This window comes from Juglans microcarpa x Juglans regia, chromosome 3S (assembly GCF_004785595.1).
Source record: "Juglans microcarpa x Juglans regia isolate MS1-56 chromosome 3S, Jm3101_v1.0, whole genome shotgun sequence".
Classification (NCBI taxonomy): Eukaryota; Viridiplantae; Streptophyta; class Magnoliopsida; order Fagales; family Juglandaceae; genus Juglans; species Juglans microcarpa x Juglans regia.
The window spans coordinates 79,645-98,749 of NC_054599.1; the positions used below are offsets into that span (position 1 = coordinate 79,645).

The following is a 19,105-nucleotide window of genomic DNA, read 5'->3' on the forward strand; positions in this document are numbered from 1 at the left end:
CAATTTCTCTAATCGATGAGCCACCTTGCTTGGTATCAGAAATTAGGGGTGTAAATTTAAACCGGAAAACCGGACCGGATCGGACTGGTTGGTCCGGTTTTGAACCGGTTCCTATATTATGAAAACTGGCCGGAACCGATCTGGTTTCGATTTTGTAGTTTCCGGAACTGGACCGGACCGAACCGGACTGGACCGGTTGGAAAAATATATATATATAAAAATTAATTTATATATTATACAAAATATTTATATATATAAGTTTTATATATAATATATTTATATATAATATATAATTATATATCATATATGAAATAATTTCATATTATAATTTATAAATTATAACATAAAATGTTAATCTTAAAGATGAAAATTTAATTGATCATATGTTTTAAACATTATATATATATTAAATTATTAATAACATTTTATCGTAAGAAGTAACACTTTATTATATATTTTTTACATTTTAAAAAAACCGAAAAACCGGACCGGACCGGATCGGAAACCAATAAAACTGGATGTACCTGTTTAGGAGAGTAACCGGGACGTAATCGGTTTTGAAAAATGAAAAACCGGTACATACCGGTTACACCCCTATCATAAATAAAGATAACTAACTAGGTAGGTTGGATAGAGTACTTTTGATCAACATAACTCTACCACTTTGGACAAATAAAGCCTCTTCCACTTCGCTAGTTTGCGTTCCATTTTTTCCAACACCCAATCCCAAATAGACTGCGACTTATAAACCAAATAGGAGACGAGATACTTCATTGGCAGAGTGGAGACTTTGCACCCCAAGATATTGGCTAAACTCAAAACACTTGGAACATTTCCAACTAGAACTAATTTTGACTTATAAGATTAACTTTCAAGCCTGATACCGCCTCAAAACAAAGTAAAAGAGCTTGCAAAGCTTGATGTGATTACGACTAGCCCCACAGAATACAAGAGTGTCATCTGCAAGTAAAAGTTGGGTCATCTCAAGTGTGCCGATTCGTGCATCCCCAGCAATAAAGCCATAAGAAATCCCCCTTCCACGAGACCTATGATCATTTTAGTAATGAAAACATATAGTAATGGAGATAAGGGATCACCTTGCCTCAAACCTTGTGAACTGTTGAAGAAACTCATTGGGGCACTGTTCACCAAAATAGAGAATCGTACAGTGGAGATGCGAAATTTGATCCAAGAACACCATCTCGCTCTGAGTCCACACCTCTCAAGCATGTGTAACAAAAAATTCAGTTTACATGATCATAGGCCTTCTCCAAGTCAAGTTTGCATAATAACCCTAGTTCACCCGAGTTGATGCGACTCTCCAAACATTCATTGGCGATGAGCACTGAGTCAAGGATCTGTCGACCTCGTATGAATGCATTTTGAGGCTTGGATAGGATATTCTCCAATACCTTAATCTATTAGCTAATACCTTCGAAAGAATTTTGGACATACTGCTCACCAAGCTAATAGGACAAAAGTCCTTAATCTCCACAACCCCCGGCTTCTTTGGGAAAAGAGCAATGAAAGTATCATTTAGTTTTTTTTCAAATCTACCTCGTTCATGAAACTCATGGAAGAAGCTCATGATGTCATCTTGAACTACCTCCCAACATGCCTTAAAGAAGGCCATAGTGAACCTGCCCAGACCTAGAGCTTTGTCACCTTCCATACTTCTCACCACCTTGCAAATACCCACCTCCTCAAATGGCCTCTCTAGACAACTTGCTTCTTATTGGTCAATCGACTTGAAGACAAGGCCATCTAGACATGGTCTCCAAGAAATTTCTCCGGAAGTAGTTGTGCATAGTAATTGGTAATGTGATCTGTGATCTCAGATGAATTTGATATAATCCTCCCATCTACCAATAAGGCCTCAATGGCATTGTCTCTTCTATGCGAATTAGCCATGCGATGGAAGAACTTGGTGCATTTATCCTCCTCCTTTTAACCATAAAGCCCTCGATTTTTGTCTCTATGAAATCTCTTCCATTAAAGCTAACCTTTCAATATCCAATATGAGATCCTTTTTGCGTGCTTTTTCTTCTTCTAAGATCCCCCTCTTCTCCTCCACGTCCTCTAAACCCTATAGTTCGTTGAAGAGGGACTTTTTTCGGTGTTCCACATTCCCGAAAATCTGCTCATTCCACTTTTTCAAGTCCACCTTGAGAGCCTTTAGCTTACAAGCCAGCACATAGCTCGGGTTGGCTTGTATGAGATAGGAAGAGCACCATTGTCTAACTCGCTCAATGAATCCTTATGATTTCAGCCACATGTTCTCAAACTTAAAGTATCTTTTATTGCCCTGGATGCCTCCATAATCAATAAGAATGGGAAGTGATAGGTTGCAAAGAACTCCTTATCGTTGGTCGAACATGCCTCAAGGGCTCTAGTGAACCCGTTCTCCGTGGACATTTCTAGGACTAATGCTTTCGTAACCTTTCAACTTCTCTCTGTTATGTGAATCCATCGGCTACCTTCCTCAGTTTAATTCAAAAACTTTGGATTCTATGAGAATCTGTTTCGAAAAAGCCATGATAATCTCGTAGTTATGCACCAGAGATCATCACCAATGAGAAAGTGTATGCAGAGAAAAAAATTGAACACTTGCTTGTTTGTTTGGATGAAAAGTTTGAATGAAAAACAAAGATATATTAAAGAGAAAAGGATAATTCAAGAGGGAGGAATGTGAGTCCCCTTGTAATTAGGTTCGGTTTATCATCTTGCATGTGATATTTCCTGTGCCACCAAATTAAAGCCAAAGACATCTGACCCTAGAGTGGCCTTACCTGGCTTATGGGGGTGTCTCACATTCCAACTTTTGGCACAACAGAACATAGTTGTTTTCAAGCAGAGCCAACTTCCTGAAATTGGCTCCAAAGTCGGCTTGCCAGATTGGTAGTTGATTGCAGCCCAATCATCTTTTCTTAGGCTCTTCTCTAGCCCTCACCGACATTTTCAGCCCTTTCGGGCTTGTTTCCAGCCCTCACTGAATAGAAAATTATATTAGGGGTTTTATATGGTTCTATTTTAAAATATTTAAAATAAGGTTTGGGTTAGAAAATGGAAGAAAAACCTCATCCTACTTCTCACCCGACTTTGGTCAGAAGAAAAAAGCCTATGTCAGGTTGGATTGGATCTGAATTACAGATTAGTATGAAGTTTCATTCCAGTGAACAGCACTACATGCTGATATATTCTGGTGCCTGCTGCCCTTAAGTTGGTGTCTAGTTGTTCATCTCGTTCGTCACAAACCTTGTCAGACCAATTCCTATCAATGCATCATAAACTATTCAATAAGGCAATCCTATTCCAACAAATTTTCTACTTTTCACTTGACCTCTCACAATTATTTACCCCAGGATTTTTGGCCATTTTGGAAAAAGCATATGATGGCATAGGAAGACCACTCAATATATCCGAGTAGCAGGAAATTAACTATTAAAACTTAATAGGTACAGGATGATTATGAACTTCATAGGTGCCCGATGATAAGAATAACCCCTTAAATTTCTTTAGTTCTTCATCAGACAAGGGAATATTTCATAATCCAGATATTTGCACAGCCACTTTTTTTTGGGCAGACTGCAAATCATCTTCTACCCTTTCTTTGGGCCATGCAAACTTTTGAAGCCACCAAATATAGTGGATTTGTAAATAGGATAACATATACTTGGCTAGAATGTTCCGCCTGAGAAAATTCTAATTCATTCTGAGTTTTCTATTTCTCCACTATGTCTGTAAGGTTGACAAATGCAAAAGCATGTTTTTAATGTGATAATAGGCTTTCTTTATCCCATCAGTTTAGGGACCCTAAATCCATTACTTCTATGTGTAATTTAAACTTCTATGCGATGATTTAGTATTCTAGTCACATCTTTAATCGTAGTTGCCCTACTTGTTCACTTCCAAATACTTCTCCCATATAGACTCTCTCAACTCCTCCAGATCCCCCCTGCTTCGCATTTTACAGCACCTATATCCTTTTCTGCCTACATGAGATGGAACTTCTTAATATCTTACAAGCCTTGCCTTTATCTTAGCTTTCACTAAACCAGATTTTTGAACCGGTAAATCCACTATTTGTGCGATTCAACAAAAGCTCTCCTCCATGTGACACCTTGGTCCCACATTGAGAATCAGAGTGGATAGCTGATGCAGGGGGATTCGAGTCCGAATCCGAGACCGATGAGGCTCAGCTGACAGATGCGACATTAAGGCTACGTTTGGGTAGTGAGAATACCTGAGAAGTGTTGAGAATGTTTATGAATAGTTATGAGTAGAGATTGGAGTGAATTTGTGGGTCTCATTGAGAGTATTTTGAGTTGTTTGGATGTGTGAAATATGTTGAGTTGTTGACTTTTGGATAGGTAATTGAAAAAGGTGTGGGTCCCATAAATATTAAAGTGATTTTATTTTTAGCAATAAATATTATAGTGATTTTATAATATTAATAAATATTGTAGTGATTTTATTTTATTTTTATATATAATAATGATAAATATTATAATGATTTTATTTTTAATTTATATATAATAGTGATAAATATTATAATGATTTTATTTTTATATATATAATATAGTGATTTTATTTTTTATTTATATTTAATAGTGATTTATATATTATAGTGATTTTATTTTTTATTTATATATAATAGTGATAAATATTATAGTGATTTTTGGAAAGATTTTGGTATGAAGATGGTTCATTGCGTTTGGCATGTGGAGTATTTCCAATAGCACGAGAATACTTGGAAAGTGTTGAGGTATGTTGCCTACCCAAACATAGCCTAAAAGCACTGGACTACTTAGAGAAAGTAGACCAGCGCAAAGTAGGCAGGAAGTAGGGGTGTAAATTCAAACCGGAAAATCGGAAAACCGGTCCGGACCGGACTGGTTTTACCGGTTTTGAACCGGTCCGGTCGCGGACCGGTTCTTAGAATGTGAAAACCGGCCGGTTCCGGTCCGGTTCCGGTTTCAGGATTTTTTGGACCGGATCGGACCGGTTGATAAAAAATATATATAAAAAATAATATTTGTATTATTGTATATATAAGTTCATACAAAATATTATATATATATTAATATATATAAGTTTCATATATTATGTATAATTATAAATTTTTGTGTGAAATTTTTATATATAATATATATAATTATATATATTCATATATGAAATAATTTCTTATTGTAATTTATAAATTATTACATAAAATGTTAATACTAAATCACTAAAAGTTTATAACTAATACTAATAGTCTAATATAGACTAATGACTATAGTTATACTTATAATTAATACTACAAGTTTTTACTAAAAGTTTATAACTAATACTAATATATAACTTATAATATACCAATAGTCTAATATTAATACTATTGTATAGTCTAATATATTAATAAAAGTATAAAACATTTTTTTTAAATCAGTTTTTCTTTTTTCTTTTTTTTTTTTTTTTTTTTTTTTTATAAACAAATTTTTAATGACAAATTGGGAAACTTACATTTTAAAAAAATCGGAAAACCGAACCGGACCGGAAATCGGTAAAACTGGAAGTACTGGTTTAGGAAGGTAACCGGTGCGTAATTGGTTTTAGAAAATACAAAACCGGTACATACCGGTTCGGTCCTAGATTTTGTCTAAAACCGGACCGGACCGGTTACACCTCTAGCAGGAAGAGATAAAGATTTGGGCGATGAGACTTATCCCTCGATTGGGCAAGGAGACTTATCCCTTGGGAGAAGATGAAGGGTCACTTCCTTCCTGTTGGCTACACTCAAACTCTGTTTCAGCGACTTCACTCGTTGAGGCAGGGCATGAGATCGGTTGATGATTACATAGAAGAGTTCTATCAATTGATAGCCTGTAATGATCTATCTGAGACAGAAGAGGAAATGGTGGCGTGGTATTTGGGCGGATTACGACAGTCCCTGCAGGATGTTCTCAGCCTTCACGCGCTGTGGACAATTTCTGAAACATACCAGTGTGCACTTGTAACGCTCCGTTCCTGGAGGTCAGGAGAGTTAGCTCTTGTAACCTAAAATTATCTCTCATAACATATTTATATACTCCAAATTCTCCATAAAAAATACAAATCCATTTATTCAAACCAAGTATATATGTTCCTCCACCAGAACACCAAAAAATACTTTATGAAATAATTTAAAAACTCCATAAGGATTCAGAAATATCCATGACTCCAAATACTAAATAACATAAAATCATAAACCTACTAAATAAGACTCCAATAAAAACTTGTACCCTCTGACACTTATTCCTTCATGATCATCAAACATTGCTAACACTTCATACTCTTGATTTTCAACTGAGACATCAAAATTATCTGAAAAATATTGTGGAGATAATGAGTGAGTTATCAACAACTCAGTAAGCAGAGAACATATACTAGTATGTAAATATGAGCATTTTCAGAATTTAGAATACAGAACAAAATATTTACTTTCAGAATGCAGAATAAAAAATATTTATTTTCAGAATGCAAAATCAAAACATGTTATCAAAAATATCAGAGCGAAACTTTCAAAAAACATTCTCATTCAAAAATCCTTTGGCATATCAAAATCTGAGACCTCATCTTCATCAATCATAGCATCACATCGGGACAGATACCATGTTTAACTCATGTGGTAGGGTTATAAACCACAATTCTAACCCATGGAAGGGTCGTATCTGCTATTAACCTGTGGTTGGGCCGTATACCATGTTTAACCTCCGTGCTAGGGTTATAAACCGTCATTATAACCCGTGGAAGGGCCGTATACCATGTTTAACCCCCTTGGTAGGGTTATAAACCCAATTCTAACTTGTGGAAGGGTCCTATCTACTATTATAACCTGTGGTTGGGCCGTATCCACTATTATCACCCTTGGTTGAGCCGTATCCACTATTATCACCCGTGGTTGGGCCGTATCCACTATTATAACTCATGGTTGGGTCGTATGCCACTATTATCACCCGTGGTTGTGCCGTAATGGAAACCAAACAAAACATTATAATCAGACTTAATCAGAATACAGAATCAGAATTCATGTCAAGCTTTTCAGATGCCTCAACTTATCCAAATAGAGTCTTGAGCAAATTCAGATCTTTTCACATATTCAAAAACAATTTCAGAACATTTTCGCATCACATGCACAAATTTTCATAAATTTCATATTCGCTCTTTTTGCATAGATCAGAAACAGAATGCACAAAATTAGCTCATGTCTACACTAGTCATGACAGAAAATATTTTCTCTTATACAGCTATCATGCATATGCAGAACACATATCTGAGATTGCTTTCAGATTTCTTTTCAAAACAAATTTGCGTATTTTCAAAATTAACCTCGTTTCATTTTCTTTTTATGCAAAGTGTGGTATAGGAATCCCGTTTACCTGAACTTCTTAACTTTTCAGCAATTTTCCTTAATAATGCCGAACAAAAATTGCTCGTCACCTATAAAATAATCATATAATTTTCGTAAATTTCCAATCGAACACGTATCTCAATATTTAACTTGAAATGCTAAATTAACCTATTTTAACTCAAAAACCTAAACTCTTATAACCCCAAAATACCATCGCTTCCCAAATTCCTCAATATCCACTTAATTTCTGCGGCAAAAACATTAAATTCTAACTTATTTACTATTGAGGTCCAACTAGACAATATAAAATTATTATATCAAAATCTATTAAAGTAGAAAAAACAAAAATATCATTTAATTAAAATAGACTTAATTAGTTTCTGTTTAAAGGGGTTTAAAAATAAAATTTTGCACTTACTATTCCCATCTAACATTCATACTTTAATAATATACGTCAAAATCTTTGTTTATTTTCTTTATAATTTATAAATATAAATATGAAATTATCGTACAACAACACTAGATTTAATATAACACTCATCTAAAGGCAGGGTGTTTTAGTAAATCAACTTAAAGTGCATGGGCTATGGGAAGGCACGGCACAACAGAAACGTAGACACTTTAAGCTTCTTGATTTAACCACGCAGTAGAGGCATGCTCACCGTTCGGGAAGGAGTTGTGTGAAGAGCTGGGAGGTGGACGGTGGCTACATCGGCAAGCTGGGTGGCTGAGCACAGAGAGAGAGAGAGAGAGTGATGAGAGAGAGACCAACTGATGAGAGATAGAGAGATTAGGAGAGGAACAAGAAAAACACCGAGAGGCAATGCATGGGGAGGATCGGCGTGAGCTTACCGAGAGGTGGTCACGGCAGACCAGGATGCATGACCGGCGTCTTCTGGTTACACTGGTGGTTCACGACTACTCTGTCGTGGGTCTGGAGCCCGAATCAACTATGTCAACGTAAGAAGTTTTCTTTGTTTCGGTAGTGAAAAACAGAGCACTCTTTCTACAAACTTTTGGTGGTTGGCACGGTGGTGATCAAGGATTATGGTGGTGGTGCACCGGGGTAGTAGTGTTGCGGGACTAAACGTAGGGCTGTGGCCGTGGGTTGTGGGGAGTTCGTGAGGGTGCAGCTTCGTGGGAGGTTGCGGCGTGGACAACTCGACAGTGGGGTTACTTTCGGTGGTGGTTGGCGACACACGACGTGGAGTTGTGTGCTTGTGGCTGGCCTTTTAGGAGTGTAGAAGAGGTGGAACGGTGGTGCAACGGCAATATTTAGGCATCATCTTTGTTTCTCTCGATCAGGTGCAACGGCAGGGTGCTTTGGGCTATCTTCTATATGCTGGGATGAGGATCTCCACTTATACATATCCATATGTATATCTAGATGACTAGAAACCCTAGTGAAAAAGAGAGGGAGAAAACTGCATAACGTGAATGTATATCTTCTATGCAAGTTGTTGTTGTGGGGATAGGAACGTGCATGCTGTGGAGAAAACTGATATCAAGAGTAACCCTAGGTGAGGGAGGTTCTACGTGCATGAGATGATGCCTAAATAGGTGGATAAAACCCTAGGGAAAATAGGAAGAAGCCTACATGGCGTGATCTCACTGGCTTGGGCTTTAGGGCTCATTTCAAAGTATTTGGGCCTTGACTTACATCCAAACCAATCTAATTCTTTCCATAACTATGTCGGGCTCGATACTAAATAAAATAAAAATCCCACTTGTTCCATAAAATATTAACTAAATTAAACCTAAATATTAAAGCTAATAAAAGTCCATATTCCATAATTATAAATATTGGGCCCATAACCTATTTCCAAAAATACTCGCTAAAACTCAAATGGGTTTTTCCTCCATATAAAACAAATTCGAACACGAGTTTCGTATTGGGCCCGGGTGTTACAGCCACTGTTTTTAATCTCGTATCGTACTGGTCGATACGGCCAGTATTTGCCTTACTGGCCACTGGGCAAGTACAGGTATCATATATATTTCGTACTGGCCCAAGTACTGACCGTACCGGCCTGTACTTATTTATTTCTTCTTTTTTTTCATTTTTTCAAACTACAAGCTTATTTTTTTACTCCCAAAACGGTACACGAAACGATATCGGTATCGAAATATTTCGTTCCAGTACCTTGACCGGTATGGTATTCAAAACATTGGTTACAACGTTCGTCGTGGAAAAGCAATAGAATAGGAGGCCAATGATCAGAAGTGATTAAAGCAACCGAGTAGTTCGCCCTCAAGAACCTCATCCCGCCCAACAACCTCCACAGGGTTAGAGTTCTAACTCTAATATTAGATGTTTTAGATGTGATGAACGGGGGCATTGAGCGATTGAGTGCAGGAAGTCTGCTACTCAGAAAGGCAAAAATCTCCTAATTGAGGAAGACGTGGTAGAAGAAATTGGGGATATTGGAGAGCTTGTGTATGATGATAATGAGGATGGAAGCGTGTTGTATGGTGATGGTCATGAGACTCTGGTCGTTCACAAGAGTCTACTAACTCCCAAGGGTGACTTAGGAGGGTGACTTAGGAGACAATTGGCTGAGAACCAATATTTTCCACACGACCTGCACAGTTGCCGATTAAGTCTGCAAGATGATCATTGACAGTGGCAGTTGTGAGAACGTGGTGTCTGAAGAGGTTGTCCAGAAATTACAGTTGAAGACAGATCATCACCCCAAGCCATACAAATTGTTGTGACTGAATCAAGGTAGTGAGGTAACAGTAGATTGGCGATGCCTGGTGTCTTTTTCGTTCAGCAGAAAATATTTTGGTAATGCTTGGTGCGATGTCATATCTATGGATGCTTGTCATGTATTGTTAAGCAGACCTTGGCAGTACGATCACAGTGTTATTTATGACTGGTGGAAGAATACGTATTCCCTTATACCAATGGGAAGAAGATTGTGTTGGCACCTCGTCTGGAAGGAGCCACTCTTACCCCGATGGCCATTAGTACTAACCTGCTTTCCATGTCCAAATTTACTAGCAGAGGTGCAACAACTGCTAGTAGAGTTTTTTGACGTAACGCCAGGGAATCTTCCTCCTGGGCTACCGACTATAAGGGATATTCAACATCAGATCGACCTTGTTCGGGGTCAAGTTTGCCAAATCAACCTACATATCGCCTCAGTCCTAAGGAATCTGAAGAGTTGCAGCGTCAGGTGGTGGAGTTATTAGAGAGGGGCTACATCCATGAGAGCATGAGCCCATGTGAAGTCCCTACCCTGTTGGTACCGAAGAAAAATGGTTCTTGGTGTATGTGCCTTGACAGTAGAGCAATTAACAGAATCACAGTGAAGTACAGGTTTCCCATTCCACGCCTGAATGATATGTTGAATCAATTGTCCGGTTCTAAGGTCTTCTCAAAAATTGACCTTAAAAGTGGATACCACTAGATCAGGATAAGACCTGGAGATGAGTGGAAGACGGCGTTTAAGACGCAGCATGGGTTGTATGAATGGATGGTCATGCCTTTTGGGCTGTCCAATGCGCCCAATACATTCATGAGGTTTATGCGTTAGGTTTTACGACCCTTTATGGGGAAATTCGTTGTAGTTTACTTCAACGATATCTTCATTTATAGTCCGACATGGGCGTCACACTTTGATTACCTTCGAGCTGTTTTTGATATGTTGAGAACGGAGTGTCTTTCATCAATCAGAAGAAGTGTTCTTTCTTCACTACTTCTGTAACTTTCCTTGGTTTTGTTGTGTTTACTGATACTGTTCATGCAAATCAATCAGAGATAGATGCGGTCTTGGAGTGGCCCAAACCTAAGACCTTGCATGATGTCAGGAGTTTCCATGGATTGGCATCCTTTTACCTCTGGTTTCATCAGAAACTTCAGCACATTGATTGCCCCTATCACAGAGTGCCTCAAGGGGCGTGACTTCCAGTGGTTTGAGGAGGCAAAGGCCAGTTTTCAATTGGTCAAGCAGAAGATGACAGAGACACCATTCTTAGCACTTCCAGATTTTGATAAGGTGTTCGAAGTCAATTGTGATGCATCTAGGGTTGGCATTGGTGGTGTTTTAAGTCAAGAGGGGCGGCCAATAGCCTTTTTCAATGAGAAGTTGTTAGGGTCAAAGAAGAATTATTCCATTGATGATCTAAAGTTCTATGCCATAGTTTAGTCCCTGAAGCATTGGTGTCACTACCTGGTATAGAGGGAGTATAGAGGGAGTTCATCCTTATCATTGACCACGAGGCCCTGAAGTACATCAATGGCCAACACAAGTTGTGCAGGCGGCATACTAAGTGGGTAACATAGTTGCAGGAGTTCACATTTTTGCTGAGGCACCAATCGGGAAGTTTGAACTAGGTTGCAGACGCATTAAGCCAGCGAGTGGCACTCTTCGCCACCGTTAGTAGTGGAGTGGAGGGCCTTGACGCTTTCAAGGATTTGTACGCCGAAGATCCGTCCTTTGGAAAGATTCTTAAAGGAAGTAACTGAGAGAAAGTGAAGTGATTTTCTCTTGCACGACGGATTTTATTATGTCGCCTACAGTTGTGTATCCTAGATTGTTCCTTGAGAGAGCACATTATACGGGAATTGCATGGCGAGGGGTACTTTGGGCCAGAAAAGTCCTTGGCTTTAATCGCCGTTGATTACTATTGGCCTAAGTTGACTAGAGATGTGGCACGATACGTGGCGAGATGTTTCGTGTGCAGAGGGCGAAGGGCGAAGGGAACCCTCACCAATGCTGGCCTTTACACTCCATTACCTGTACCTGATGGTTCGTGGCTTGACGTTCGTATGGATTTTGTCTTAGGCTTACCCAGGACCCAACGCGCCATGGATTCAATCTTCGTTGTGGTCGACCGATTTTCTAAGATGGCCCATTTTGTAGCTTGCAGAAAGACCATGGACGCCACCCGGATCGCCCACCTTTATTTCAAGGAGATTGCTCGCCTGCATGGTGTTCCTCGGTCTATCACTTCATACCGGGATACGAAGTTTATGAGTAATTTCTAGAAGACTTTGTGGGAAAAGCTCGGAACGAAGCTAAACTTTAGTAGTGCCTATCACCCCCAAACAAACGGGCAAACCGAGGTGGTGAATCAAAGTTTGGGCAACCTCCTGAGAAATTTGGCGGGTACTAAGCCAAAGGACCTCGCCTTATCGTAGGCGGAGTTTGCTTACAGCCGATCCAAGAACCAGACTACGCAGTTGAGTCCATTTGAAGTTGTGTATGGTTAAAATCCACCGGGTGTCCTTGATTTGGTCCCTGTCCCACAAATTGGTCGCCTGAACATGAAGGCCGAGGAGATGGCAGAGCACCTTCGGGGAGTACATGACCAAGTCAAACAAGAAATTCAGGCGAACAATGCAAAGTACAAGCTTCACGCCGACAATTGTCATTGCCAGATATTTTTTGAGGTTGGTGATCTTGTTTGGGTTGTACTAATCCGTGATTGTTTTCCTATTGGCGAGTACAACAAGTTGAAGGATAGGAAGATTGACCTGGTGAAGTTATTCAAAAGATCAATAACAATGCATATAGACTACGTCTTCCCAGTCATATGAGAACTTCGGATGTGTTCAACGTCAAACACCTCAGCCCCTGCTTTGTCGACGATGGTGTGAACTCAAGGACGAGTTCTTTCCAACCCAGGGAGGCTAATGCAGGGGGATTCGAGTTCGAATCTGAGATCGATGAGGCTTAGCTGACAAATGCGACGTTAAAAGCACTAGACTATTTAGAGAAAGTAGACCAGCACAAAGTAGGCAGGAAGAGAAAAATTTTGGGCGACTTATCCCTTGAGTGTGCGAGTAGACTTATTGGATGGACAAGGAGACTTATCCCTCGGTTGGGCGAGGAGACTTATCTCTTGGTTAGGCAAGAAGAAGTGGCAACTTATCCCTTGGAAAGCTCTTTTAGGCACGCACGTCGTGGTCACCAAGCTTTGCTTGGTGGAACCTTTCTTGACCCCAAAATCAGCCCTTTTTACCTCCGAAACGTCAACTTTAGCCATCTCTTTCAGTTTTGGTTAATTTTCTTTTATGGTAATGTTTATCTTTAGTAATGATTTTATTCTGGATTCTTAGGCTAGATATTAGTCGTAATTATCTTATTCCGTATTTTATTGTTTTGCCTTAATTACAGTTTTGCCATTTTTCATTAGCTATTTATGCCCGGCTTGTGGGGTTCAGAAAGGATGATTGATTTATGTTATCTTAAAACCTTAATCTCAGAATTTATCTCAGAGTTTATCTCTGTTTGCAATTTTTTCTTAATCTCAATCTCTAGTTTTTGTTGTTTAACCAGCTGTCAGAATAATCTTCTATTCTGCCTGGCATCAATCGGTATAAAGGTAGTAATGGGTGCTAAGTCTCACGTTGGCTACTTTTTACATGAAACTAGCCTTTATTATATTGATATAACATGGTGACCTTTTGGATTAAAATATTCAAAAGTTCTATATCATGATTAATGACACTTCAAATGTTGTTCCTTTATAAAATATGGTTTTACCTTGATTGTCTAGGCTGCTTGGGTAGGTCTTATTGAAGCTCATATTCATCCTCCAGTAAGAGATTGATCTAGCGAATCTTCAAATTGACTAGTCTTTTTGGGATTATAGCCACACATGACTAGTGCTTTCCTTGGGTTGCACTTACGATATGACTCCATCGTTTTCTCTGTTAGATTATTCGTTGTTAAAATCTTTCCTAAGGCAGCCATTCAAACAGAGAAAGTACCCTTGAAGGCGCCTTGTTTGTCGAACTGGAGGGATGAGTTGAAAATGGATTTAGCCTCGAAGATCTGTCTTTTGGATGGTATCCAACATTTATGATCATCACTGCATCTTCTCCCCCTAAAAGACTAGAATTGATTGAAGACCTAAGAAAACAACTCCATGCACCAATCAAGGGCTGATCTAGCATAGGTAACCTTACACTTGGGCATATTATCAGAAATATGCAAGTGTTCAACAACCATAGCCTCCTTACAATGCAGAAAATTTGTATTTAGGTCTGATCCCATTTTTGTCCTCTTAGTTACTTTTCACAAAGACGAGAAAAAGGATAACCAAATGATCACTTCTTGATAGTATTCTATTTGACTAAATTTATAGACAATTAGCTTAATTTTTGCTATTGTGTGTGGTCAAATTCAACTTTAAAGAGATACCCCCGTTAGCCGGCTTTTGTTGCAAATTCTATTTGTTCTTCGCCGCTTTGGGTTGTGGGGCTTACTTCCTAGCCCCAGTGGGAGTAGTGACTAGCGTTATAGGTCGTTGGGCGGCCGGAAGGTTGCCACGAGTAAGTCAGCAAAAGAAAGTAGGGAAGCAGAAGCAAGAGGTCTTTTCAAAGAACTTTTGTGTAATAAGGCTTCTCGGTCGCATTTCATTGGTCTCTAAGGCAAAGTCTCGCTTAATCGTTTAAGGGGACGGGATATTTCTTGTTGAATATTTACAGTGCTTAAATTATTATTATATAGAAAAACTTTGGTAGGTTGCTTTGGATTATAATTTATTTCTGTTTAATCTCATTTTCTTTTGATGGAAGATGAGAAGCTTCTGGGTGGATATTTTTTAATTGTTTCACTTGTTGCATAGAGTGGTGCATGTATCAGATATTTCAGCATTGAAGAATACTTGAAAAATTCGATGATTGAAATTTTAAGGTTTAGGATGACAGTGAATTGGAGTTATTACTGAATGCCTGTTTGTATGTAACACATTTAGATTTCAGTTGCTATGAAGTTATCTCAAAAAGGGACTTGAGTTGCACTGACTGCTTGTTTGTCTGTGTGTTTTGTCATGTGTCTGCACCTATGTATTTATCTTCTCTCTGCTAGATGTAGTATGAGTAGAGTTTGTTTCTCAGTTTTTGTGATTCTGATTTCAGGTGTATATTGTAGTATCTTCACTTCATGCATGCTTGTCTCCATGGATATATGGTGCAGTTCTGGAATTAATTGCACATCTAAGTACTCTGCATTCAAAGTCTGAGTATATGCCATCAGAAACTCTGGATCCACTTAATATGGCATCAAATGGATGGATGACTCCTTATTTTGGTTTCTCTTTTGGTGCGAATTTGGGGTCTGTTAGTTTACAAGTTGATCTTGCAAATAATGGAGATACCAGTGCTGCACTCATGCTTGTTCTGCAAGACTTAGATATACAGTACGCTATTCTTTTAAGATCTTATGTTCTTGCATACATGTAGGCCATGGATACGCTCTCTGAATCACAAACCCATTGACTTGCACCTTTTGCCATGTATAAAACATTGAAACTTGCATTTTGATGTCATGTTGGAGGCTTTTCTGCAGATTTGCTTTGGTCATTGCTCCATAAAACGCTATATTTTTTCTGGAAAACTGAAGTTCATGCACTGTTGTACAATTTCAGGTATGCTTCTACAAAGTTTGAGGAGTGCCGGATCTGTATGAAGGCATTGGAGATCACCACATATCCATTGAGAGGCCAAGGGGAGTGCCATGTTCTATTTTCATGTTCGAATGCATCTTCTACCAGTTCTGTTTATCGGCATGATACTGACATTGGCATTGATGATGGAAATGGAAGTAATAATTCCAATGACAAAAATTTATCAATGGAAGGATGCTTTCTTTTACATTATGAATCTCCTAGAACAGAATCACTTTGCCACAAGTGTACTGTTTGCTTGAATGATGCTGACCTCCACTGCTACCCCTATATAATTGGATTGCTGGTCGGATTCGTTGATAAACTGTCTGTTTATGGTAAAGCTTCTGATGGTGCTGATAGCACAACAGTAGATGCTGAAGTTCGAAATACCATGACTGGCTTTGGTTTTCAAAGATTTGGTTTCTCAAACTTTTTTGAAACTGGGTCATCTGAATATGCGAGTATTCCATTATATCACTTTCCGTTTGTAACTATTTCCAACTCTGGTCCTATTGCTGGCCTTGAGAGTTCACTTCTTTATCCCAATTCTGAGTGGAGGAAACATCTGAATCTTAGGAATAGAAAATTCAAAAGTCCAAAGTTCAGTATAGAGGTGGGGTCTAAACTTTTTCATGCCCCGCCATCAATATCCACACCTGGTAGTGAAGCATTTCATGTGTGTGGGACTTCCATTGTCACTGATCCATTTGTTGTTGATTTGCATTTCTGTCGAATCAGAGTGCATTTTCATGATTCCTCCTGCATTGTTGGAACTGTTACACTACCAGTTTCTCAGTCTTCATTCTTTATTAAAGAAAATTCTATGGATATTTTGTGCTCTACAGAGGGATTAACACTTTCCTCGTCTTGGTGTACACAAAATTTCCATGAGTTTGTATGGGGCCCATCATTACCAAATCTATCTCCCATTTTGAACATGCGTGTGAGGCAAGAAAAAAGTACATCCTTGAGATCTAGCTTTGAAGTAAGCATCAGCATTCAGCATGTGTATTGCGTTTTACCAGCTGAATATTTGGCTATAATCATTGGTTACTTTTCATTATCTGACTGGAGTTCAAATATAAATAATCAGCCTGTTACTGGAGGCCATGAGTACATTGCTACTGGGAATGAGAGCTCCGTTGTATATAAGTTTGAGATACTGGAATCCACTTTGATTTTGCCAGTGGAAAGCAATGAGCGTCAGTTTTTGCAGGTTGATATTCGACAGCTGTTTTGTAGTCTCATCAATGATAGCATTCCAGATAATGTATTGGAGGAAATTCCTCTGGAGTATGTGGTTCCAGCGCATAAACTTGCTAGAAGTAATCAGTGTTTAAATGTCTTTGGACGGGACATGCTCTTATCATTTCTGCTGTTCAAGGATGATGGTTACGGTTGTTCAACATTAGCTAAAACTACTGATTGTGTACGGATTACTTTAGTTTCATCCCTGAGTGCTGATGTTTGGGTTACAATACCCTGTAAAAGGGAATCCCCTTCGAGAAGTTCTCCATCAACCACATGTGTCATGACAAGGATCCTAAATTGTCAAATTATGGCTGATGGTAGGAGTTTTTCCTTTTATAGGTCACTTATAGAGAGAACTGTAGAAATTTATTGTCTCGTGTTTTGTATATGTTTTAATGCATTAGTTCTCTCTTTGTTTACAGATGGGCACTGTCTTGATGGATTTGAGGCTCTACGGGATGTCATAAATCAATTTTCCTTGGTACATGATCAATCAAAAGGATTCAAGTCTGATGTTCTACAGTTTCTTCAGTTAAAGAGGTGTCTAAAACAGATTAGTGCAGTTTCACCTGTTGGCTCTAGCATGATATTCACAGAAGTTAGTTGTTATGTTAATTCATTGTTAATAAAATTGCATCACTGTGAAAATGATTCACTGGAACTGGTTGCCAAGGCTGACATGCGATTTTCATGCTCTGCATCGTTGAAAAATGGTGCTCTCTTAAGCCTGGGTCTTGCTTTCTCTTCCTTGGAGTTAAAATCTTTGCCGAATACCCTCATATTAGCGCAATGCACCTTGACATGTCCACCCTCACATGTTCTTGAAATTTCTCTTTCCAAATCAATTCATGAAGAAAATGAACTTGGTGTTTCTCTTCCATCTCTTGATATTTGGCTACATTTATCTGAATGGACCAAGATTCTTGACCTTATCAACTCATATGCCAGACAACTGACCAAAACCACACTCCTTGAGCCATCATCAAAGAATTTGACCAATCCATTAAAAAATGATGCAGTTGACGTTTCAACATCTTCTCATTCTGCTAGTATTTCATCTCAGGCTCCATCAGTAAATGTGAATAGGGACCCTGTTTTTCTGGTTGTAAGGTCTGAAAATGTCGGCATTACATTTAATGTCCCTTTGTGGGTGAGCAAAGAAGCATGCAGGAAACTTCAACTAACCTACGATTACTGGAATAGACCGCAGAATGGTTCATCTGATGTGCTTGAAGAAAAGGACTGTAAATTCATTGCTGTGAACTTGTATAGTAAAAGCACACTACTCTTTATAAACAGCCAGAATATAAAAATTAAGTCCAGCTTCGAAAAATTGAGTGGCACAGTGTTAATATGTAACATCAAGAGTGTTCCATCTTGGCCTCTTTTCCAGGTATATCAGGTTGATGTGAAAGCCGAGATTAATTATAATCATAAGGAACTTGCGCATGTTGAAGTGGAGATTGTGTGCGACCGTTCAGATGTGTGGCTTTCACATCGCATCTTCTATTTGTTGGGTGGTGTGCATTTCAATGTTCCTGAAGCGGCATCTTCTGAGTTTGCATATGGTGGGGCATGTTTTAAGGCCCACTTAAGGAAGGTCTCACTCCTGCTAAGCGATGGAAGGGTATACCATCTACTTGACCACTTAAGCTTTAAGTTTTGTACGTGCATTATTGATATGAAAGACATACTTTCCAAAATTTTATCTTATCTAATGTTTATACAGGATCTATTATTTAGGTAGAGCCAATTTTATTGTCTGTTGGAATTAAGGTTTAAGTTGAGTTAATTTGAGTTGTAGAGCTAATTGTTATAGGCTTTTTAATGGTATGAGGTATGTAAAGTAAAAATTGGTATAATCTTTCAAAGTTTTTCTTGGTCAACATTGGTGGCATTTTAATGGTATCAATTTAAAAATGAAAAAAATTGATCAGCAGTTTTTCTTAGACAACCCATAATGAAAGTTAAATTGGTAATCTTGTCTCTGTGACTAATGTCCATTATATCCTCTGTTTGATCTCACTCAAGTAGTACTGCATTATTCTCTAAGGGCATGCCTTCAGGAGAGGCGTATCTCTG

At 38.6% G+C, this 19,105-nt stretch overlaps 1 protein-coding gene across 1 annotated transcript in view; it reads left to right on the plus strand.

Moving 5' to 3' along the window:
* LOC121258176 overlaps positions 1-19,105 on the plus strand; it is an 81,275-nt gene that overhangs the window by 39,325 nt on the left and 22,845 nt on the right. The window contains 3 exon segments of the mRNA XM_041159561.1: positions 15,243-15,523; positions 15,752-17,340; positions 17,446-18,650. Coding sequence (XP_041015495.1) covers positions 15,243-15,523; positions 15,752-17,340; positions 17,446-18,650 — 3,075 coding nt within the window.